The 26,395-nt window shown below is 39.9% G+C and overlaps 1 protein-coding gene across 1 annotated transcript in view; it reads right to left on the bottom strand.

The window, feature by feature from the left end:
• Window positions 1-17,942: 17,942 nt before the first annotated feature.
• The window catches only part of UBTD2 (ubiquitin domain containing 2), a 109,404-nt gene continuing 100,951 nt past the window's right edge, over window positions 17,943-26,395 (bottom strand). The window contains exon 3 of the mRNA XM_056574822.1: window positions 17,943-18,475. Within this exon, the coding sequence (XP_056430797.1) occupies window positions 18,078-18,475 (398 nt within the window). The 3' untranslated portion in view covers window positions 17,943-18,077. The remainder of the gene's footprint in view (window positions 18,476-26,395) is intronic.

Here is a 26,395-nt window from a genome sequence, read left to right as displayed (position 1 = left end):
GGTAAAAATTCCTTCCCGACTCCAAATATGGCATCAGAATAAATCCCTGGATCAACATTCTGTCCCTATAAATCTAGTATACATAACCGGCGATGTTATTATTCTCCAAAAATGCATCCAGACCCCTTTTGAACTTTTCTACAGAGTTCACCATGACCACTTCCTCAGGCAGAGAATTCCATAGTCTCACTGCTCTTACAGTACAGAACCCCCGTCTGTGCTGGTGTAGGAACCTTCTTTCCTCAAGACGTAGAGGATGCCCCCTTGTTATAGATACAGTCCTGGGTACAAATCATGGGAGAGATCTCTGATATATTTATACATAGTTATTAGGTCGCCCCTTTGAATTAACCCCTTCCCTAATAAAAGTTTGGATCACCCCCCCCCCCTTCTCCCATTTAAAAAAACAAACATGTAAACAAAAATAAACATACACATGTGGTATCGTTGCGTGTGTAAATATGCAAACTATAAAAATATAAAGTTAATTAATATGCATTATCAATGGCGTATACATAAAAAAAATACACCCAAAAAATGTGAAAAAGTGATCAAAACAAAAATGGTACCGTTAAAACTATAGAACACGGTGAAAAAAATTATCCCTATACATCCTTGTATATGGAAAAATAAAAAAAAGTTATAGGGGTCAGAAGAGGACAATTTTAAACATACTAATTTTCATACAAGAAGTTATAATTTTTTTTAAAGAAGTAAAACAAAAACAAACGTATAAATATTGGGTATCATTTTAATCATATGGACCTACAGGATAAAGCTAAGGTATCATTTTACCAACAAATGCACTGTGCAGAAACGGAAGACCCCAAAAGTTACAAAATTGCTTTTTTTTTTCTTTCAAATTTTGTCCCACAAATTATTATATATATATTTTTGGCTTTGCCGTAGATTTTGTTGTGAAATGATTGATGTCATTACAAAGTAAAAATGATGAAGTTTAATGTTTTTGTAGCGCCAATAATAGACATCCTCTTAGGCTGGAATTCCACTTGTTTTTTTTGGGGAAAAACGCCTCAAAAAGCGCCAATTCTGCCACATGGCGTTTTTTTGGCCAAAAAATGATGCGGCCAGATGTTAGCTATAAATCAATGAGAAATCGTAAAATTCTTTTTACGTTTTTCAGTTTGTCATTTTTTTTTTTTTATCCTTTTGGTGTTTTTCACTCTTTTTTTGCATTTTTCAGCTCCTTGGCGGTTATGCAAAATCGCAGCATGTTGAGCCTATGGCGGTTTTTTTCCCCTGAAATCGTGGTGTTTTTCTCCCATAGAAGTCTATGGGAGTAAAAAAAACGCCAAGAGAAAAGCCATGTGGGTTTTAACTTTCGTGTTTTTGCAGGCATTTTTTTATTGTCTTTTGGACTTTAGCGCTCCAAAAAAGTGATGGAGATACCTTATCCATTAAAAAAAAATTTTTTATGAAAAAAGATACAGTAGTGATGGGAAAAATTGCATGCAACTAAATGTATCTTTTTTATAACAAAATGTTTGTTAATTTTTAAACAGGGATCAATTTATGTGGTCGGGCAGGGCACTAAAAATATAGCCGACAATAATAAAAATGTAGTGTGTGTGTGTGTGTGTTTGTGTGTGTTTGTGTGTTTTTTTCACTTTTTTGTCTTTATTTTTTAGGTGGTACTACTACTCCCAGCATGTGACACACACTGTTCCATGATGGGAGTAGTAGTACCTGTACTAATTGACAGATTGCCCCGGGTCCATTGCGATCCTCCTGTATAATGTATGGATGTGGCAGCCCCTCTTCCATGGACCTCTGCACTGCCATATATATACACTTATTCATATTTCCTGCAGAGAGCTGGGATTGGCCAGATGGTTCGTTCCAGCCAATCACAACTCTCTGCGGGAAATATGAATAGGTGTATATATAAGTCAGTGCAGGGGACCATAGAAGAGTGTCCGGCAGCATCTATACATTATACAGGAGGATCACAGAGGGTGTCAGGAGTGACACTCGCTACGATCTGTCTATTAATGCAGGTACTACAGCTCCCAACATGGAGCAGAGTTTGCTCCATGATGGGAGCAGTAGTACCTGCAGTTAAGGACAGATCACAGCGGGTATCACTCCTGACACCCGATGAGATCGTCCTATCTATTGCAGAGATGCGGAGCGGCTTTCTCCTGCGCTCCGCATCTCTGCACTATACTCCGGCCAGTGATATGAATAGAACATCACTCATTTCCCACTGAGAGCAGTGATTGGCTGCAACCTTCCGGCCAATCACCACTCTGGACGGAAAATATACGAATGAGGGATGTTCTATTCACATACCTGGCCGGTTGGAGTATAGTGCAGAGATGCGAGTGCTGTATAGAGCCGCTCTGCATCTCTGCTATATAATGGACGATCGCATCGGGTTTCAGGACTGACATCCGGGGCGATAGGTCTATTAGTACAGGTACTACTACTCCCATCATGGAACAGTCTGTTCCATGCTGGGAGTAGTAGTACTTAATTCAAAATTGAGAAAAAAAAGGGAAACACAGATCCACACTTTATTAAAAATTAAGTAAAAGTACATTATAAAAAATAAACATGTCCTTAAATAAATTTCTTCCTATCCCTACCACATCCTTTTTTTATTTATTTATTTATACATTTTTTTGGTATCCAACACATTTTGAAAAAAACACCAAAGGGGCCAAAAACGATGCAATTTCAACTCAAATGCAAAAACACCTGAAAAAATGTCAGACGCAGGAAATTGCACTGGCATTTTTTTCTGGCGTTTTTTTTGCAGTGAAATAAAAAAACACAGTAAAAAAATGAGGTCCAGAATTGCCGACCCCCTTGTCCTTTATTATTTCATAAAATGCTTTTGCTGTTTTTAACTTTTTTAGAATTTCTGTATGCTGCATAGAGTAAAAACAAATGACAGATAAGCAATAGCAAACAGTTCATAAACTTACAGTCTGAGGTAGTGAATCCATCACAATGTGCTTGACAGGCAGATTTGGGTGGTTTCTTAGAGGGAAATTTAGAAAAACCTGTGTAGAAAAAGAGTGAAGCAGTTGTCCATAGCAACCCAATTTTTGTTTTTAAAAGGCCGCTGAAAAAAAAAAATTAAAGCAGCAATTGGATTGGCTGCTATGGACAACTGCTCCACTCTTTCTCTACATAGGTTTTTGTGCCCACAAACACCACTCTGAGCAGTTTGTAAAAACATTACTGTGATCATTTATTTCACTGCATATAAAAATGGTGTCCAATGAGAATTTACAGCGAGTTCAATAAGAGTTATAAAAATCCCTATGCAAGGAGCTCCTCTAGTGGTAACTGCTGGAATACAAAATGTTATACTAATATACTGAAGATGTCTAAAAAGATACAGGGAATACGGCAGTCGGCTAAAAGGGGGCTTGGATAGGGGATACGTTTTTTTCACTAGACTACTCTTTTAACCCCTTAAGGACACAGGGTTTTTCAGTTTTTACACTTTCGTTTTTTTCCTCCTTACCTTTTAAAAATCATAACCCTTTCAATTTTCCACCTAAAAATCCATATTATGGCTTATTTTTTGCGTCACCAATTCTACTTTGCAGTGACATTAGTCATTTTACCCAAAAATGCACGGCGAAATGGAAAAAAAAAATCATTGTGTGACAAAATCGAAGAAAAAATGCCATTTTGTAACTTTTGGGGGCTTCTGTTTCTACGCAGTGCATATTTCGGTAAAAATTACACCTTATCATTATTCTGTAGGTCCATACGGTTAAAATGATACCCTACTTATGTAGGTTTGATTTTGTCGTACTTCTGGAAAAAATCATAACTACATGCAGGAAAATTTATACGTTTAAAAATGTCATCTTCTGACCCCTATAACTTTTATTTTTCCACGTACAGGGCGGTAGGATTTTTGTTTTGATTGGACTTTTTGATCACTTTTTAATGGTATAAAGTGACCAAAAATGCGCTTTTTTTGACTTTGAAATTTTTTTGCGCGTACGCCATTGACCGTGCGGTTTAATTAATGATATATTTTTATAGTTCGGACATTTACACACGCGGCGATACCACATATGTTTATTTAAAATTTTTTTTATACTGTTTTATTTTTTTTTATGGGAAAAGGGGGGTGATTCAAACTTTTATTAGGGAAGGGGTTAAATGACCTTTATTAACACTTTTTTTTAACTTTTTTTTTGCAGTGTTATAGCTCCCATAGGGACCTATAACACTGCACACACTGATCTCTTACACAGATCACAGGCGTGTATTAACACGCCTGTGATCAGTGTTATCGGCGCTTGACTGCTCCTGCCTGGATCTCAGGCACGGAGCAGTCATTCGTCGATCGGACACCGAGGAGGCAGGTAAGGGCCCTCCCGGTGTCCTGCAAGCTGTTCGGGACGCCGCGATTTCACCGCGGTGGTCCCGAACAGCCCGACTGAGCAGTTGGGTCACTTTCACTTTCGAAGCGGCAGTCAGCTTTGACCGCCGCTTCTAAAGGGTTAATACCGCACATCGCCGCGATCGGCGATGTGTGGTATTAGCCGCGGGTCCCGGCCGTTGATGAGCGCCGGGACAGACGCGATATGAAGCGGGATCGCGGCGCGATCCCGCTTCATATTGCGGGAGCCGGCGCAGGACGTAAATATACGTTCTGCGTTGTTAAGGGGTTAAAGAAGCAGCAGCAGCGAGTGACATCAGTGTGCTACTGGACCGCCACCCATGCACCAAGCCTGTCGCCCAAATAAGGAAGATAATGGGCGAACAAGGCCCAGCAATAGGCAAGTATCCTTATCAGTGTCAGAACACATTGCAGTGATTTACAATAAAACTATGGACTCCTCATCTTCCATCTAGCAGCAGTGTTCTAGATCATTCTGTACATGTATTTCCGCTGACTAGTTCTTGGCTGGCTAGGAGGTTCCTGCATTTTGTTTTATTATGGAGTTCAGTGAATAAACAGTATTCATTAAAGGGGTAGTCCAGTGGTGAAAAACTTATCCCCTATCCTAAGGATAGGGGATAAGTTTGAGATCGCGGGGGGTCCGACCGCTGGGGCCCCCTGCGATCTCTCTGTACGGGGCCCCGGCTCTCCGCCGAGATAGCGGGTGTCGACCCCCGCACGAAGCGGCGGCCGACACGCCCCCTCAATACATCTCTATGGCAGAGCCGGAGATTGCCGAAGGCAGCGCTTCGGATCTGCCATAGAGTTGTATTGAGGGGGCGTGTCGGCTGCCGCCTCGTGCGGAGGTCGACACGCCCCCTTCCCGCCGGCTGTCGGGGCTCCATACAGGAGATCTCGGGGGGCCCCAACGGTCGGACCCCCCGCGATCTGCAACTTATCCCCTATCCTTAGGATAGGGGATAAGTTGCTCACCACTGAATCACCACTGGACTACTCCTTTAAGCTTTCAAGCTCCTTGTAGTGTTTGGGCCCTGTTTACACTAAGGAATTTTAATGAAGAAATTTCGCTTGCAGCAGAATCCTTTTGATCTTAATGGGAGTTTGTGGCTCAGTCCACACTACGGAAGTTCCATAGTGGAACTTCTCACACGGAGTTGGATTCCAGCAGAATGCACCAGAGAAGTCCCTGCACTATGCTGTAGTGAACAGGACTGACATTAACCCCTTAAGGACCAGTCATATTTTGGCCTTAAAGGACCAGACCAATTTTATTTTTGCATTTTCGTTTTTTCCTCCTCGCCTTCTAAAAATCATAACTCTTTTATATTTCCATACACAGACCCATATGAGGGCTTGTTTTTTGCATCACCAATTGTACTTTGTAATTACATCGCTAATTTTACCATAAAATGTACGGCGCAACCAAACAAATATTGTTTATGTAGGAAAATTGAAAAGAAGCCCGCAATTTAGCAAATTTTGGAAGGTTTTGTTTTCACACTGTACACTTTACGGTAAAAATTACATGTTTTCTTTATTCTGTGTGTCAATACGATTAAAATGATACCCATGTTATATGCTTTTCTATAATTGTACCGCTTAAAAAAAATCTCAAACCATTTTAACAAAATTAGTATGTTTGAAATTGCCCTACTTTGTCCACCTATAACTTTCTCATTTTTCCGTATATGGGGCGGTATGATGGCTCATTTTTTGCGCCATGATCTGCAGTTCTTTATCAGTACCACTTTTGCTTAGGTTTTACTTTTTATACATTTTTATTAAATTTTTTGGGAATACAATGTGACAAAAAAGCAGCAATTTTGGACTTATATTTTTTTTTACGTTTACGCCGTTTACCGTACAGGATAATTAACTATATATTTTAATAGTTCAGATTTTTATGCACGCGGTGATACCAAATATGTGTATAAAAAAAAATGTTTTCGCTTTTTTGGGGGTAAAATGGGAAAAACTTATGTTTTACTTTTTTATTGGAGGGGATTTTTCAAATTTTTTTTCTTTTAAATTTTTTTTACACTTTAATAGTTTAATCATTTGACACTTTAATAATTTGATTGCTAATACTGTTCAGTGCTACAGTGCATAGTGAAAGTATTCGGCCCCCTTGAACTTTTCGACCTTTTGCCACATTTCAGGCTTCAAACATAAAAATATAAAACAAATTTTTTGTGAAGATTCAACAACAAGTGGGACACAATCATGTAGTGGAACAAAATTTATTGGATATTTCAAACTTTGTTAACAAATAAAAAACTGAAAAATTGGGCGTGCAAAATTATTCAGCCCCTTTACTTTCAGTGCAGCAAACTCTCTCCAGAAGTTCAGTGAGGATCTCTGAATGATCCAATGTTGACCTAAATGACTAATGATGATAAATAGAATCCACCTGTGTGTAATCAAATCTCTGTATAAATGCACCTGCACTGTGATAGTCTCAGAGGTCCATTTAAAGCTCAGAGAGCATCATGAAGAACAAGGAACACACCAGGCAGGTCCGAGATAATTTTGTGGAGAAGTTTAAAGCTGGATTTGGATACAAAAAGATTTCCCAAGCTGTAAACATCCCAAGGAGCACTGTGCAAGTGATAATATTGAAATGGAAGGAGTATCAGACCACTGCAAATCTACGAAGACCTGGCCGTCCCTCTAAACTTTCAGCTCATACAAGGAGAAGACTGATCAGAGATGCAGCCAAGAGGCCCATGATCACTCTGGATGAACTGCAGAGATCTACAGCTGAGGTGGGAGACTCTGTCCATAGGTCGTATACTGCACAAATCTGGCCTTTATGGAAGAGTGGCAAGAAGAAAGCCATTTCTTAAAGATATCCATAAAAAGTATTGTATAAAGTTTGCCACAAGCCCCCTGGGAGACACACCAAACATGTGGAAGAAGGTAATCTGGTCAGATGAAACCAAAATCGTACTTTTTGGTAACAATGCAAAACGTTATGTTTGGCGTAAAAGCTACAAAGCTCATCACCCTGAACACCCCATCCCCACTGTCAAACATGGTGGTGGCAGCATCATGTTTTGGGCCTGCTTTTCTTCAGCAGGGACAGGGAAGATGGTTAAAATTGATGGGAAGATGGATGAAGCCAAATACAGGACCATTCTGGAAGAAAACCTGATGGAGTCTGCAAAAGACCTGAGACTGGGACGGAGATTTGTCTTCCAACAAGACGATCCAAAACATAAAGCAAAATCTACAATGGAATGGTTCACAAATAAACATATCCAGGAGTTAGAATGGCCAAGTCAAAGTCCAGACCTGAACCCAATCGAGAATCTGTGAAAAGAACTGAAAACTGCTGTTCACAAACTCTCTCCATCCAACCTCACTCAGCTCCAGCTGTTTTACAAGGAGGAATGGGCAAAAATTTCAGTCTCTCGATGTGCAAAACTGATAGAGACATACCCCAAGCGACTTACAGCTGTAATCACAGCAAAAGGTGGCGCTACAAAGTATTAACTCAAGGGGGCTGAATAATTTTGTACGCCCAATTTTTCAGTTTTTTATTTGTTATACATGTTTAAAATATCCAATAATTTTCGTTCCACTTCATGATTGTGTCCCACTTGTTGATTCTTCACAAAAAAATTACAGTTTTATATCTTTATGTTTGAAGCCTGAAATGTGGCAAAAGGTCGAAAAGTTCAAGGGGGCCGTATACTTTCACTATGCACTGTACGTATAGGACATAGCACTGATCAGTATTAATCGGTGATCTTCTGCTCTGGTCTGCTCAATCTCAGACCAGAGCAGAAGACCCCTGGAGACAGCTGGAGCCAGGTAATGGGACCTGCCATGCTGGATGATCGGATACCCACGGCAGCACTGCGGGCGATCCAATCATCCAAAGTACCGCACTGCCGCAGATGCAGTGATCTGTATTGATCACGGCATCTGAGGGGTTAATGGCGGACATCCGCACGATCGCGGATGTCCGCCATTACCGGCGGGTCCCTGGCTGCCGATAGCAGCCGGGACCTGCCACACATGATCATGGCGGTGCGTAAATGTAAATCATGGTGCGTTAAGTACCACGGCACCATGACATACATTTACGTTCATTGTCGTTAAGGGGTTAAGCAATGATTCCAAAGGAGGCTTCTATAAGCGGAATCTGCCCCAGCATTTCATTGTGAAAATTCTGAGTAAAATTTCTGTAGTGTGAAGGGGTCTTCAAAATTGCATTCTTTTGTCTCAGGAAAGAAGTAAAGGTGTATTATTGCTAGATCCAATCTCTGTGACCCTATCAATTGGTAGAAAGAAGTGGCAATAAAGAGACTTTTTATAATCAGCCATTAACTATAATGGATCAACAATGCGACCTGTAAAAAAGCAGACAGGAGTTAATATGGAATGGCACGGTCATAGCACTACAGTCACTACAATTGAACCCAACTAACCTTTACTTCTGTCTGTGCAGGGAATCTGAGCTTTGTATCAAGAAAATTGAACCTCAACCCCAATAAAGATGTATTAAGAATTTCTATAAGCACAGAATTAAGGACCTGTTTAGAGTTGGAAGGCAAAGTGATATTCTTGAGTCGAAAGTCACAAGTACAAGAATTGAAAATAATGGAATCTTCTTGCTCTGTGTGTTCTGTTGTATACTGTAAGTATGTTTACACTGGGCTTGAGCACTATGATCAGCATATACATCAAGAAATGCTTCCTCCCTATAGTCCAAACAAATGGAAAAGATGAAGACGGACACTCACCATCGTATGAAGATAGGGAATTCTTTATTGATAAGGCATACAGACCAGAACCTCCGGCAGGGGGTAGAGTTCACATATGCAGAGGCGTGTAGATGGGACGGCACAGTTTCGCGCCGATGCACTTTCTCAGCCTGCACATTGTTGTCTGGCAGAAGAAGAACATCTGCGCAAAACTGCACCGTCCCCTCTGCCCCTTACCAGAGGTTCTTATCGGTATGCCTGATCAATAAAGGATTCACTATCTTTATGTTACAGTAAGTAGCCGTCTTCCTCTTTTCTATTTGTTTGGACTGTTATGGACTGAGCCACCGTTTGAACAAAAACAGTGGGGGAAATTTATGAAAACCTGCCCATAGCAACCAATCAGATCGATTCCTTCATTTTTCAGAGGCATTTTCAAAAATGAAAGAAGCGATCTGATTGGTTGCCATGGGCAACTTTTCCTCTAGACAGGTTTTGATAAATCTCCTCCATTGTGTTCTACTGAGATAATGACTACACCTTCCATCATAGACTGCGATTCGGACATGTTGTGAGCAGTTCCAGATTAACTCTCTATTCACATATAGTTTCTTCTTCCTTATAGACTTGAAAGGCCTTAAATTACCTTTATTCAAACATATGCCACAAAGTGATTTATTGACAAATATTTGGTCAAGATATGTTGGCCAGAAAATAGCAGACATACAGTAGGCAACTTTATAAGCCTAGTGCTGGCACATAACATTGGCAGCTCTCTAGAAATGTGTCCCCAAGCAAAGTGTCAGCAGAGTCTTTATTTTTACTAAGTCTAGTGTTCCAAGCTTCAGAGTGGATATCCTCCTCAGTTTTCAATCACTGTATACTCTATAGTGCAAATGTTTCTTTTACAAGGTCCCCAAGCATTTTTCTTTTTCACATGTTCTTCTATGCAACAAGTGGGATTTTTATCACAAGGTTACAACACATCGAAGGATACATCTTTCATTTGTTGAAATAACAGCACCACTGGGAATGGCTTGTGACTGTGCTGTTCAATATTTGTGGCAGCTACATACTGCTTTAATAAAATAAATAAATAAACTTCGCTCATAATTCCCACATAGAACTATTCTGCTGCCAGGAAGATAAGCAGTGCTTGTTCAAGGCATAAGATACTGTTATGTTGATCCAAGTTTACATAATTGTGGCCTTTTTTCCTTTTAATAATTAGAAAAAGGACATAGTCATGTGTTCATATTTACTCCCAATGTCATCCTATCAATGAATTTCACCAGGGAAAGGTAAAAAAACAGACAAGAAGCAATAATATGATAGCACAAGGCTTCTCTACTGTGGCCTCAGCAACCAGAACATGGTAAAAGAGCCTTAGCAGGGTCTAACTCCACGTCAAAATGTATATTTCTTTATTATTTCCATTATCACAGACCACCCAGCTAAATCTGACACATTTTAAAAGGAAATATGTCATCAGTGTCACCTGCACTAACCGGTCGGTACAGACAGGTAGTGCAGGTGATGCTGATGACAAAGATACTTACCTGGTCCCTTACCGTGCTGTGGTTCTACCACAATCTTCCGTTCAGGAGCCAACTTGGAGCATGGGCGGAGCTTAGTGACATCACCGCTGCTGTTGCTAGCAGGTTAGTGCAGGTGACACCGATGACAGATCTCCTTTATGACGCAGAGATGTATAGTACTTTACCTAAATATTATGCATAACAATATTGATTCCAAATAGAATGTGTGCAGTAAGGAAATGAAAAGAAAAAAAAATGACAACTGTCAATATGACTTTTAGAGGTGAGAAAAAGTTTAAATTTATTTAAAGGCGGCATTCACATTACGTTTTCAGCCTTACGTTGGCAACTTGTCAAAAAGTAATTTCGATGTTGACTAACACTTTCCCAGCAGTCCCATTGACGTCTATAGTCGATTTGTGATTATGTTTGGTCCATTTCCTGAACATATCCAGTTTCTGGGCGTAGACCATGTTTTAGAGTCCTGCACATCCACAGGATATGTTCAGGAATTGGACTAAACTAAGTTAGAATTAGACTATGTTCAGCCCATTAAAGTGAATGGGTCTGCAAAAAAGGGCTATTGGGGAGTGTGAATAAATGCCATAGCATGATGCATTCAATTCTGTACTAGTGTGGTATATGAATACCAGCGATCTGCTGACTATATAAAAAATATATATATTCTACATAAAAAAATGTATATTAAATATATTCTACATAATTTGTTATCTCTACATCTGTAATGACCCAAACAATAAAAATGATTGCATTATTTATCATGCATGTTGAAAAAAAAAAAAGGAACTACACGACTGCTTAATTTGTTTATCTGCCTTCCAAAAAAGCTGAAAAGAAAATGATCAAAAAGTCATGTGTATCCTAAAACAGTACCAATAAAAACTAGCATACGGACATTAGGTGCAAAATAAAAAAAGTTTAGTTAATAAATAGTAATCTATTAAATACAGTATCTCACATAAGTGAGTACACACCTTACATCTTTGTAAATTTTTTATTATATCTTTTTATGTGAAATCACTGAAGAAATTACCCTCTGCTACAATGTAAAGTAGTGAGTGCACAGCCTGTATAAGTGTTAATGTTGTGTCCCCTCAAAATAACACAGCCATTAATGTCTTGGCAACAGTAGTGTGTACACCCCTTAGTGGAAATGTTCAAATTGGGCCCAATTTGCCATTTTCCCTACTGTGTTATATGACTACAGGGTGGGCCATTTATATGGATACACCTTAATAAAATGGGAATGGTTGGTGATATTAACTTCCTGTTTGTGGCACATTAGCATATGTGAGGGGGGAAACTTTTCAAGATGGGTGGTAACCATTTTGAAGTCGGCCAGTTTGAATCCAACTTTAGTTTTTTGTGCTTGGTTTTAATGTAACTTTATTCTTTCATGAGTTATTTACAAGTTTCTGACCACTTATAAAATGTGTTCAATGTGCTGCCCATTGTGTTGGATTGTCAATGCAACCCTCTTCTCCCACTCTTCAAACACTGATAGCAACACCGCCGGAGAAATGCTTGCACAGGCTTCCAGTATCCGTAGTTTCAGGTGCTGCAAAAATTAGAACAGGACCCTCAGTTTACGCAGAAGATTTTGTTCAGTGATGAGGCAAACTTTTATGTGAATGGTGAAGTTAACAAATAAAACCAACGCTATTGGTCTGACACTAACCCACATTGGATAGATCCCTCCAAGACTGTTGGAACACAAAAATTGATGGTATGGTGTGGTATATGGGGTACAAAGATAGTGGGGCCATTCTTCAACAATGGAAACCTCAAGGCCACTGGATATGCGAAATTGCTACATGATGATGTGTTTCCCTCTTTATGCACTGAAGCTGGCACGTTCCTTGAGTTTTTCCAGCAAGATGGTGCACGACCACATTATGGGTGTCAGGTCCGAGTATTCCTAGATGAACAGTTTCCTGGAAAGTGGATTGGTTGTCGTGGTCCAGTTGAATGGCCCCCAAGGTCTCCTGATCTGACCCCCTTAGACTTTTATCTTTGGGGTCATCTGAAGGCAATTGTCTATGCTGTGAAGATACGAGATGTGCAGCACCTGAAACTACAGATACTGGAAGCCTGTGCTAGCATTTCTCCTGCGATGTTGCTATCAGTGTGTGAAGAGTGGGAGAAGAGGGTTGCATTGACAATCCAACATAATGGGCAGCACATTGAACACATTTTATAAGTGGTCAGAAACTTGTAAATAACTCATGAAAGAATAAAGTTACGTTAAAACCAAGCACATCATTGTTTTTCTTGTGAAATAAGTTTGATGTGTCACATGACCCTCTTCCTATTGAAAAAACAAAAGTTGGATACAAAATGTCCGACTTCAAAATGGCCACCACCCATCTTGAAAAGTTTCCCCCCTCACATATACTAATGTGCCACAAACAGGAAGTTAATATCACCAACCATTCCCATTTTATTAAGGTGTGTCCATATAAATGGCCCTGTAGTCAAGTTTTTTTTTTTAGAATCAACTGGTGACAGAAAGTTAAAACAGATTTGTAAATTAGTTCTATTAAAAAATCTTAATCCATCCAAGAATTCTCAGCCTCTGTATGATCCACATGAAGTTGAGTTCTTTTCTGTCTGACACCTGTCTGTGTCAGGAACTGTCCAGAGCAGGAGAGGTTTGTTATGAAGATTTGCTCCTACTCTGGACAGTTCCTGATATGGACAGAGGTGTCAGCAGAGAGCACTTTGGTCAGACAGAAAGGCACAACTCAGCTTCCTATGGAACATACAGTAGCCGATAAGTCCTGGAAGGAATAAGATTTTTAATAGAAGCCAAATCTGTTTAACTTTCTAGAGCTAGTTGATATGAAAAAAAAAAATAAAAAAAAAAAAAAAAAAAATATATATATATATATATATATATATATATATATATATATATATATATATATATATATATATATATATATATATATATATATATTTATATTTATATTGTTTTGCACCGGAAAATCCCTTTGTTAAAAAGGTCTCAGGTGTAAATGGAAGCAGGTGTCTTAAATGTAGTGTTATCTCTCATACTCACTAATTCTGGTTACTGGAAGTTCAACATGGCAACACTATCTGAAGGATATGGAAAATGTGTTGCTTTGCATAAAGATGGCCTAGGCTATAAGAATATTGTCAATAGGCTGAACGTGATCTGCAGCACTGTAGGAAAGACCATACAGCATTTTCACAGAATAGGTTCCAAACAGTCCTCGCCATGATCGACCAAAGAAGTTGAGTGCACGTGCTCATCATCATATCTAGTGGTTATCTTTGGCAAATCTAAGTATTAGTGCTGCTGGCATTGCTGGGAGGTCAACCTGTGAGGCTTGTGGCAGCATTGGAATGTAATAGTGGCCACACAAAATATTTGGACATTCTCACTTAGGGATGTATTCATTTTTGTTGCCATGGTTTTGTCAAGTCTAATCAACTGAATTTACCACTGGTGACTCCAATCAAAGTAAAGAAAAATCTTAAAAATGATAGAGATATTGGAGGCTTCCAGCGCTAACTCAAGTGTTATAGTAAAGGGTACGAATAGTTAAGTCCAGGCAAAATTTTATAGTTCTACCTTAATAAATTAGTATCATGAGTAACATTCTCCTTATCGGGCATTGAGTTCAGAATAATGGGGGGGAAATTGATTTTTTTTTAGTAGCACAAGGCTGTAACAAACAGAAAGGATGTGAAGACTTCCTGAATGCATTGGAGATAAGTTAATGTATATTTTATGGTTTCATTATTGTTGTTTTTTTGTTGATGTGGCTTACATTTACATATTTTTTTATCTTGTGCTTGTAGGAATGGCTTTTACACCAAAATAAATGAAAGCAGGCAAATGGAGCCATATGTCAAATGAAGCAGTTATTCCTTATAATGGAATGACATTACAGAACTATACTATCATTGAGGAACTTAGACAGACTGTGATGTTCTGTAATGAAAATAACAGAACTTATTACTTTAAAGGGGTACTCCGGCGCTTAGACATCTTATCCCCTATCCAAAGGATAGGGGATAAGATGCCTGATCGCGGGGGTCCCGCCGCTGGGGACCCCTGTGATCTTGCACGCAGCACCCCAGTTAAAATCAGTCCCCAGAGCATGTTCGCTCCGGGTCTGATTACTGGCGACCACAGGGCAGGCGGTGTGTGACGTCATGCCTCCGCCCCCGTGTGACGTCACGCTCCGCCCCTCAATGAAAGCCTATGGGAGGGGGCATGACAGCTGTCATCCCCCCTTCCATAGGCTTGCATTGAGGGGCGGAGCTTGATGTCACACGCCGCCTGCCCCGTGGTCGCCGGTAATCAGACCCGGAGTGAACATGCTCCAGGGACTGATTTTAACTGGAGTGCTGCGTGCAAGATCACGGGGGTCCCCAGCGGCAGGACCCCCACGATCAGGCATCTTATCCCCTATCCTTTGGATAGGAGATAAGATGCCTAAGCGCCAGAGTACCCCTTTAATGAAGGTGGAAATACTGAATATCCACTAGTACAGTGACCTTACAAACCACGTAATATTGTATGAAATAAACAAATGATTTCTTTAGTGTTTTAAATGGAATATTGTATAGACTTTAAAATGTCTTTTGATATGTGTACCTCCTGTAGAGCCCTAGGGTAACATGCAGTAAACATTTCTATATATAGTCTGGAAACACATAAAATAAATAAACCCATGTCATTCTTGCATTTTTTTAATTGCTGTACGACTATGCTTTTTACATAAAAAAAAAAAAAAGTTCCAGGAACATTTTCCAGAAACTATTCACCCATCAGAATTGCACCCTTTGGTGTGACAAACCTTAAACAAACGGCACCATTTCTGCCCAAGTGCAGGAACATGCTTTACATTTTACTGTTATTTTATTGCAGTGGCAAAAGTGCAATCCTTAGTTGTCATATTTACGTATAAGAAAAAAAAAATCTCATTCTAATTTTGCAAGTAGAATATGCACTTTAAGGCTTTTCTAGTGTGTTATTTTTCTTAAAAAACCACAGCATGGCTTGTTGCTGCAACTGACATAAGGTTTAGAAAGAGAGTGAACCTACGGTAACTTGCTTGTGTTACCCTTGGATTGTGCTGTGACTATATGGGGATACATCTGTAACCCATTGATAAATCTGTAATACAGAACACATGGTGCAACCAGGCACTGAGAATGGGACTTTTGCACCTTAGGTTAGGTTCACAGCTTGATGCATTTTTTTTTTTTTTAGCCAAAACTTACAGTAGATCCAGAAGGAAGAAAAAGTATGAAGTTAAGAAGGGTCCCTGCCCTAGGCACTTCATGTGCCACTCCACTGGGGACATATTCCCTTCTAGAAGCATTGCCTCCAGCATAGCATATGTCCAGAATATAGAGTATGGCACTTTTTTTCTGTTCAGATTCATGCGACATCTGACAGAAAAAAAAAAAAAAATTATGAAATTTAATGACATATAAAAAGATAGTCTGACAGACTTTGATTGACCTGTTATGGCTCCATACAATTTGGGGGTTGATCAGAGCCATAATATGGTTGTAAACTTGAGACCTTACATCTCCTGGTTTAGCTAAATAGGATGCATCAAAAAGTGCACTGTGTGAACCTATAGTAATAGGGCTTTAATGAGCCCAATGACCTCTGCATGGCCTACTGTGGATATAGGAATGCTTTGGTGAAATAATGAATGTATTTAGAACAATCCTTACTAAACCAGAGTCTAATCTTTAAAACATAACATTTTCAATTCAGTTCCTTTCACAAATGATGCACTTAACGTATAAAAATATTAAACATGTTAAAGTTATAACCATTGGTTGCTTAGAAATAAATAGTAGCATTATGACTTAAAGAGGAACTCCGGTGGGAACTTTTTTTTTTTTATTAACTGGTGCTAGAAAGTTAAAGCGATTTATAAATCACTTCTATTTAAAAATCTTAACCCTTCAAGTATCAGCTGCTGTATATTACAGATCTACTACAGAGAAATTTGTGAATTTCTTTTCTGTCTGACAACAGTGCTCTCTGCTGACACCTCTGTCCATGTCAGGAACTGTCCAGAGCAGGAGAGGTTTTCTATGGGGATATGATTCTAATCTGGACAGTTCCTGACACGGACAGAGGTGTCAGCAGAGAGCACTGTTGTCAGACAGAAAAGAAATTCACAAATTTCTTTGTTTTATACATCAGCTAATAAGTACTGGAAGGATTAAGATTTTTTTTTAATAGAAGTAATTTACAAATCTGTTTAAATTTCCCCTTTAAGAACCTCTTGTCATTAGATATTGCATTGATGGGATTGTGTATTGGCTACTAATCCAATCAGGAGTGATCAATATTGCCCAGGTAATATAAGTTTTGCACAGAGGGTGACCTGAGGAATGGAGAGTTCTTGCATCTCAACTTGTATGTTTGGCTTAAATTTCTGCTCAAATCATGATGTAAAATAGGAGAATAATATAGTATATTACAATGTTCAAAAAAATTAAAAGTGGTATTACCAACTGGGACATTTATGGCATATCCACAGGAAAAGTCTGAAAGATCCGGATCCGATGAGGGCCCCAGACCCCTATGTGGCTGCTGGAGATGGCGGAGAAGCCAGAAACAGCTGAATGAGCTGTTCAGTTTATATGAGATCCAGAGAGGTATTCGAGAATCACAGAAACAGCACAGTTAGTGGTGCTATACTGTTTACACAACTATTAATGTCAACAGGGGTTACACAAACTGTGTGTGAAGCAGCCAACTTGGCATTAATTGGCTTACCAACCGCCTCCAGTGGCTGTAGTCAGGCTGGAAGGGGCCAGGGCCATTGATCTCAAGATAAGTATGACCTGCATCTAAGGCATATCCTGTGGACATGCCATATATGTCTTGACGGGACTAACCCTTTAAGTCATTCACCATTACATTGTGATAATAACCTCTCCGCAATGAAGAGAATCAGCCAGGTGCAAAGTTTTCACAAAACATGACAACACATTTGGTTGTTTCAAATTTTCATTATTTTGTTTTTGAAAAGTGCAATGCTAAATACTCCACGTACAGTCCAAACCTTTATAGAACAGATAAAAAAAAGATAGTTTTCCTTATGTTATAAAAAGTCTTGTTGCATTTTTAAGAAATATGACTGATTCCCCTCCCCCACCCTCCCATAAAACTCAGAGGAAGGCCCGGCTCTTCCTTTTGCACTCATCTGCACATGTCCACTGAACCAGCTACATAGTCCTGTGATGCCAAAGAGGCCTGCAATGGGTTACATTGCTCTGACAACTCAGGATTTATGAGAAGAATTAAGAAAAAAAAAAAAGTTACAGGCTGCGTACAAACATAGCAAGGAGTTATTTGAGTAAAGAGGAGGAGGACAGTGAGCATAGTCTTTGAGATGGTCAATTCTCTACTGGTGTGGGATTTGGAACAGGCTGGCTCACTATTACTTGTACTACATAGTCCTTGGGAATCTTCAGCTCCTCCAGCCTCATTTTGTCTGTGAGTGGCCGGCCAGAAAAAAACCAGCGCTGGCTGGTAGGTTCCATCCCTTCCGCAGTGTGAAGGCGTCTCTTCATGTGATATACAGTGTCAGTACTGCGCACCAACAGCCTTAGGTCCTTGCCTGTTGAGAGGCGCAGGCGCAGCTGGCATTCATGACCAGAATTTGGAGGTGGCTCAGGGATATCCAAGGTTTCTGTGTCACTCTTCTCCTCTATCATATTAATGGGTGGAGCAAGGCAGTAAACAGGTAGCTGGTAGCGGTTTCCCAGTTCGTCATAGCATTCAGTAAGGGCACCTTAAAAAAAAGAAGAAAAAAAAAATGGAAAGCAAAATTTGTAAGCATTTTATAATAAATTGAAGAAAACAACATTTATAAAGAGAAAAACATTAGGTATGTCAGCCCATAATACAGAACCATAGGCATGCAATGTGCCATTATACTGGGTATACATAATACTTCCTCATATTACTTTTAAGCTTTTGCTCCTCTAATTTAAAACTATGTCCTCTTGTGGTAGTTTTTCTTCTTTTAAATATACTAAACTAATATTAAACAATATTGGTCCCAGTACAGATCCCTGAGGTACCCAACTGGTAACAAGACCTTGCTCTGAATATTCTCCATTGACTACAACCCTCGGTTATCTGCCACTCAGCCACTGCCTAATCCACTCAAGTTAACATACCCTAAAAGAATGTGTTCACAAATGTGAATGGACAGAGTTTTTTTTTAAACTAACCTAGGTTTCTGTAATATTCTACAATGTACTCCACAGTTAGCAATAAACATCTTGCTGCTTGGTGTAAAAAGCAGATTCCAAATATATCACTGTAACCACAAATCAGCTCACAGATAATACCGTATTTTTTTTCAACCACATTAATCTGTATAATGCATTAAACCTTATTTTAAAAACTGTAGCACTTGTCTAATAATTCTTTACCCTCAATTTTCAATAATTTTAGGCATATATTCAGTTAAAAATACCTTACTCCGTTTTATGAAAATTCCTAAAAAAAAGCTTTACAAAAGTGATTTCTTGTGGTAACCACTTTGTCCTGCAGGTGGCGCACAAAAACTAAGCAGATGTCAAGTCCCCAAACCTAAGAACCTTCAATTGCTATTGGACTGCTATTCTGCACATGTTTCTCAGCCGGTTCTCATTAAAAATGTGTTATTTTTTGTATTGGTGTCAGCTGGCACAGCTTCTTGCTGCCTGGGTATGACACAGAGATACGGTTAGCAGTGGCTTTGTGGTTACACTGCAATGTGTATCCCGTGACCTCATTCTTATCAAGAGAGATTGGCAATAATTCTGTAATCACACCTCTCGAGCATTGCAACAAAATAAGAAAAATGCTATAAAACACCATTCTCCTGAACACCAGTTTTTCTATTTTTAAGGGAAACGGACAACCGGTTCCAGTAAACCCAATACACAGGGTTATAATGCAGGTGAACCCGATTAAAATGAGGCATGAACCTGGATCCACAGTCCAGTTCTGGAGATAAACAAGTTAGTATCCAGCTCTGCTAATATGTTAATTGCCGGCTATTAGATTTTATACAATTTTTTTTACCACGATTCATTGTAATATTTAATTATTTTGTATATTTTACTTTATCCCTTTACAGACCTCAGACCAGACATTTAAAACTCACCTTTGCCCGGCTGCTCAGCATTAGGCCTCAGACATTCCAGGAAAGTTGGCAAGGATGATGATAAATTACCTCTAATATAGTTCTGTATAGGGTATCCTATAATGCCACCTGGAGTCTCCTGTGCCATCATACAGACTCTGTACTTTGAATTCCATTTAAATGAATAGGTACGTATGAACTGCCGGAAAGTTGGGGACCATTTATACTTTTTTATTGGCACACTGTATAATCCACTATGTCTATGCAACTCTAAACAAACTAACTGGGAAACTTGATAATTTGCGTGAATCTGAAACGTAATTCATTACCAGCTAGTGGGCAGCATTGTCAAAACCAAGCTTATAGAAATCTTAAAAACGCACTGGTTATTTTATTTTAGTTTGATGGTTTTTTGTCTGGCCTTAATGACAATGATTTGAATCTACGCTTCACTATGATCAGAGAAAAAGAAGCGATCAATTTTCTTGATGTCACCCTGATGGGTAACAAACATACTCTAAAAATTGATACAAGTATGTTCCGCAAAACCACAGCGGGCAATAGCATTTTGCATGCCCAAAGTGGACATCCTGCACATACCACAAAGAATCTCCCCATAGGAGAATACATAAGGGCAAAAAGGGCATCCTCGAATGACACATTCTATCAGTCAGCAAGTGCTGGCATCACTGGACGCCTAAAACGTAGGGGATACAGTGGTGCCACACTTGCTAGGGCAAAATCCATTGCTGATGCCAAATCTAGGGATGAGTATTTGCTTCCGACACATGAAGAAAATAAGGAATGGTGTTTCACTCCTACTTTCACCACTCCTTATAGCCAAAATTTTGATCAAATCAAAAATATAATCACCAAGCATATCCCGGTACTGTTACAAAACGACGACATGGCGAAACTGCTGTCTGGAGGGGTTAGATGTGTAGCTAAGAAAGCTAGATCTCTGGGGTCCATTTTGTCACCCAGTGATCTACCGGTTGACAAACCCGCTAATACATGGCTCCACACTAATGGGAGCCACAAATGTGGTAGGTCCCGGTGTAACATGTGCACTCTAATGCCCTCCTCCCACCAGGTTGTGTCAGTAGCAACAGGCATTAGCTACACTATAAAAAGCTTTATTAATTGTGACAGCGAATATGTTGTATACTGTGCAACATGTGTTGCATGCAGAATGCAATACATAGGGTGCACGGGGCGAAAATTAAAAAGAAGGATTTATGAACATCTTGCCATTCGCCCTAACTTTTCCTCCCGATCAATGTCTGGTTTGACCAGGCATTTAGTGGAGCACCATGAAGGGAAAAGTAACACCATTTCCATTCAGGGAATTGAAAAAGTACCCCATTCAGGGGTGATTGGTTACATGCCCTTCACACGAGAGAGGCTTTTTGGATCTTAAGGATGGAAACACGTGCTCCTATGGGTCTTAACTATAGAAATGACCTCATGTATTTTTACTAAATTAGTATCTTTTTTTCATCCAGCCTTATATGGTGTTTTCTGTATATCATTTAACCGTGGCTATGGTAGAACCTACTTACTTTCTGAGTTTTATTTTCTATCTTTTTTTTGTTGCGATTCCTGTCCCCTATTGCAATATGTGCTTACCCACAGGTTCCCATGTGTCTGAATACTAAAATATTTATGAATTTATTATGTCTCTGAGACAGTCTCAACATGTGTTTATATATATATATATATTTTCTATTAGTGGTCTTGTGCGCATCGTATTTAAGCATCTAACTCGCCTAATCGTTAAATATGTTTATTACAATATCATATTTTGCTATGGGTTAAACTCCCATGCATATTATCATATTTATATGCGAGTTTGGACATATAGGGTGGAATTCACAATATGCGTTTTATTTATTTATTTACTTATTACCATATTCTGTTTTTAGTGTGCCCGGGGTTCTTTCTAATGCTGACTATGTTATGACAGTCTAATTACCCGGGTATACCCCACGAGCGGCCGCTGCACTATTATACTGCATTGCTTGCATACATTGGATGTTACCATCCCTAGACTGACATGACATACCGGTCACTCATGGGTTAATCAGCCATCTTTTTCCACTTGGTCAGTTCTTACCTGGCCGCACCTTCCCTTCTCTCTGACTACCTTCCCTATGCCACGTCACATCCTGTTTGACGGAGGCGGGGAGTTTTTTCCACAGTGGGACCCGACCATATGCCAGTGGGTATTTAAACCCCCGTGTGACTAGGTACCAACGCCATGACTAAGAGCAACTGCTCGAAACGCGTCGGCGTTTCACCCCCCTTTTTGTTTTTAGTGACATGTCACTCGCCACCTTGTGGCGAATTTCCATGTTTTAATTAGTTGCCATTAAAGGTTAAGTTTTATTGGATACCTCTACCCAGGAGCTGGACCCCCTCCATTTCTTTTTCACTGGTTATTTATGTTAAAGTTAAAACTAGTTTTTGGTTAGTTAAAACTAGTTTTCCCTAGTGAAAACTAGTTTTAACTTAATACCTTTATGAAAACTAGCATTGACTGCTTTTCCCCAGTGAAAACTAGTTTTGACTGAATACCTTTGTGAAAACTAGTTTTGACTGAATGCTTTTGTGAAAACTAGAATTGACTGATTTTTCCTAGTTAAAACCAGTTTTTACTGAACGCCTTCTTACTGACTAAAGTATTTACTGAACGACTTTGTGCAAACTAGAATATTTACTGAACGCCTTGGTACAAACTAGAATTTACTGCTAATCAAAAAATTAATGTCAATTAAAACTGCTTTAAAGTAAAGAAAACTAGTTTTAACAAAATGACTCAGTTCAAACTGTTTCCACAGAGGTCAAAGTTCACTTAGCTTAGATGTGGTGCTTGAGATCAAGGTTCATCTAGCTCACACGTGCAAAGTTCATCTAGCTCACACGTGGTGCTTGAGAAGGATTCTTATTGGTTGTGTAACGTCACCCGACTCGTGGTGGGTTGACCACGCCGCCTCCGCATACCCTGTGTACCCCCCCCTCTGCTAAGCACGCGCATGTGGACTGACCACGCTGCCTCTACCCACATACCCCCTCCGCTAAGCACGGTCGTGCGGGCCGACCACGTCATCCTTGCATAGCCATGTACCCCTCCGCAAAGCACCAAAAAAAAACTTTTCATATGCTGTACATCTTGGCAAAACAATAGTTTATCTAATATGCTTCTTAAAAAAAAAAAAATCACATTTATGAAAGAAAACGGTCTTAGAAAATCGCGTCACTGGGGGTCCCCATAACTCCTGGGACCCTGACTAATCCCGCAGCAGCATCAGCTTGTCCACGAGTCATGGACACAAGATGGCTGATGGACAAAGCTGCGGATGGGACTAGAGCACTGCTGTGGTCACTTCCGGTCTGTCACTTTGCCTGGGGGAGCGTGAAGCTTCTAGTAGTGAGCGTGCATGAATTTACAGCATCAGCACTAGGTGCCTCTGAGGATCGCAGCAGAAGACCAGGAGTTCATAAACTTTTATGGAAATTCACTTCAAGGGAGACCATTATATTTTTCTGTAAATATTTCTACTTTGCAAAGTTCGGCACAAGGGGAAAACAGCTAATTGGATGTGGGATGTTACGGAGCTACGGATAGTGCAGGACTTTACAGATATGTGATTGACTTCTGTAATATGCTGAGAGCCAGGGGTGTCACTAGGTTAAAACATTCAGGGCCTGTTCTCCAAATAAATAGACAAGTGGCCCAAATGTCAGCTGCTGAGTGAGTCCATATATAAGTGTTTCCGGAGCAGGGTGCCTCCAGCTGTTGCAAAACTACAACTCCCAGCATTATCAGATAGCCAAAGGCTGTCAGGGCATGCTGGGAGTTGTAGTTTTGAAACATCTGCTTGGGAAACACTGCCATACACTCAGCAATCTTTGCCTGTCTGCTCAGCTCCGCCACCCCGTCTCCTGTTGTGAATGTGATCTCAGACTCACACAGAGGCCTGCTGGGGTCAGAGCAAAGATTGGAGACTGCAAGAGAACTGAAGATTAGCAAGTTACAAAGGTAAGAGCATAAATACTGTGCCCTGGCCCCTGCCATTTTATACTACCCCACCCCAACACAGTGACATCACTGCATATTTACTCTATACTGTAACATCACTGTGTGCTTTATCTTAGGGGTTATCCCTGTAATGTAACATCACTCATCACTGTGTATTATCCCTGTACTGTGTGCATTATCCCCGTACTGTGACATCACTGTGTGTATTATCCATGTACTGTGACATCACAGAGTATTATCCCTGTACTGTGACATCCCTGTGTATTATCCCTGTACTGTGACATCCCTGTGTATTATCCCTATACTGTGACATCATTGAAGTTATTATGCCTGTACTGTGTGCATTATCCCTGTACTGTGACATCACTGTGCATTATCCCTGTACTGTGACATCACTGTGCATTATCCCTGTGCTGTGACATCACTGTGTGTATTATCCCTGTACTGTGACAACTAGAGATGAGCGAATCGAAGCTGACGAACCCAAATTAGTTACGAATTTCATGAAATATTCTATTTGCAACGAATGCGAATATCGCCAAGATTCGATCGTGCGAATTGCTTCATTAAACTTCATTTTACAGCGTTCCAGGCTATTGGGAGAGCTAAAATGGCGGATCCACATGTGAGTACATGGGGCAGGGGATTATGGGAGGGCGGGAAACTGCGGCGGGCATGAAGATAGGCGGGCTGACCCTGAATCACATGTGAGATGCAGCCTATCAGTGTTCATTGACCCCTGTGATGTCACAGCCCCTATATAATCGGCGGCCATCTTGCCTCACTTCATTACATCTATGCACTCAGATGGAGAGGACGGGACTGTGAGTGTGTGAATAGCTCATACCACAGTGTTACACTGCAACTGCTAGTCACATCAGCATTAGGGAAAGGCAGGAGTGCAGAGTGCTGTGCTGTTACACTGAGAAGGATCATTGATTGCTAAACCTCCTATTCACATTATTGTGCATTGCAGCAGAGAGGGGCAGATAGCTGTCAGCTGCCTCATACAGATCTCCAAGCTGCCTGAACTTTATCAACCATCTTACCACCTGATTTTTCAGCGCAATTTAGTTTTTTTTGCTCCACAAATCATCTGCTGCTCAGAATTGTGTGACAGAGGGCAATTTAGGGTTTAATCCCTGTATTTTTTTTGTGGTGCTGCACTGTTGGGTCCTGCTGCTGTTCACATATACGTTCTTTTTCAGCGGACTGTAGTGCATTTGTCTGCCCTAATATGTGCATAACACATGCCTACATCGAAGCAGTCTACTATTCTGTATCTGTAACAAGTCTAGATACAGGGAAAGTCCTGACTCCTAGCAAAAGTAATCACCTGCTGGTGTTTTTTAAAAATACTTATTTTTTCTGCGTATAGTTGCACATACTATTGCCTTCATCAGTGCATACCGCATAGGTACATCCAAGTATTGTACCATTTTGTACCTGTTAATCTGTCAAGGGGCTACATACTGTCAAAGTCCAAACAATAGTATTCACCGGCTGGTGTTTTAAAAAAAAAAACAAAAAAAAAAAACAGTTTTTTCTGCGTATTGTTGCGCATACTTCTGCCCTCATCAGTGCATACCGCATACGTACATCCAAGTAGTGTACCATCTTGTACCTGTTAATCTGTCAAGGGCCTACATACCGTGAAAGGACAGCCATAAGTAATCATCTGCTGCTAAATACTGTTTAACCCCTTAAGGACCACTGGTTTTTCCATTTTTTGCACTTTCGTTTTTTCCTCCTCACCTTTTAAAAATCATAACCCTTTCAATTTTGCACCTAAAAATCCATATGATGGTTTATTTTTTGCGCCACCAATTCTACTTTGCAGTGACATCCGTCATTTTACCCAAAAATCTACGGCGAAACGGAAAAAAAAAATCCTTGTGCGAGGAAATTTAAGAAAAAAATGCCATCTTTTAACTTTTGGGGGCTTCCGTTTCTACGCAGTACATTCTTTGTTAAAAATGACACCTTATCTTTATTCTGTAGGTCCATACGGTTAAAATGATACCCTACTTATATAGGTTTGATTTTGTTGTACTTCTTTAAAAAATCATAACTACATTCAGAAAAATGTATACGTTTAAAATTGTCATCTTCTGACCCTTATAACTTTTTTATTTTTCCACATATGGGGCGGTATGAGGGCTTATTTTTTGCGCCTTGATCTGAAGTTTTTAGCGGTACCATAAATTTTTTCATGATATAAAAAGCGACCAAAAATACGTTATTTTGTACTTTGGAATTTTTTTTTGCGCCTAAGCCATTGACCGTGCGGTTTAATTAATGATATATTTTTATAGTTCGGACATTTACGCACGCGGCGATACCACATATGTTTATATTTATTTTTATTTACATGGTGTTTTTTTTATGGGAAAAGGGGGGTGATTCTAGCTCCCATAGGGACCTATAACACTGCACACACTGATCATATACCCTGTTCACTGCAAAGCCATAGCTTTGCAGTGATCAGGGTTATCGGCGGTCGATTGCTCAAGCCTGAATCTCAGGCTTGG

Source organism: Hyla sarda, chromosome 4, assembly GCF_029499605.1.
Source record: "Hyla sarda isolate aHylSar1 chromosome 4, aHylSar1.hap1, whole genome shotgun sequence".
In the NCBI taxonomy this organism is placed as follows: Eukaryota; Metazoa; Chordata; class Amphibia; order Anura; family Hylidae; genus Hyla; species Hyla sarda.
This window is presented reverse-complemented; position numbering and strand designations above follow the sequence as displayed.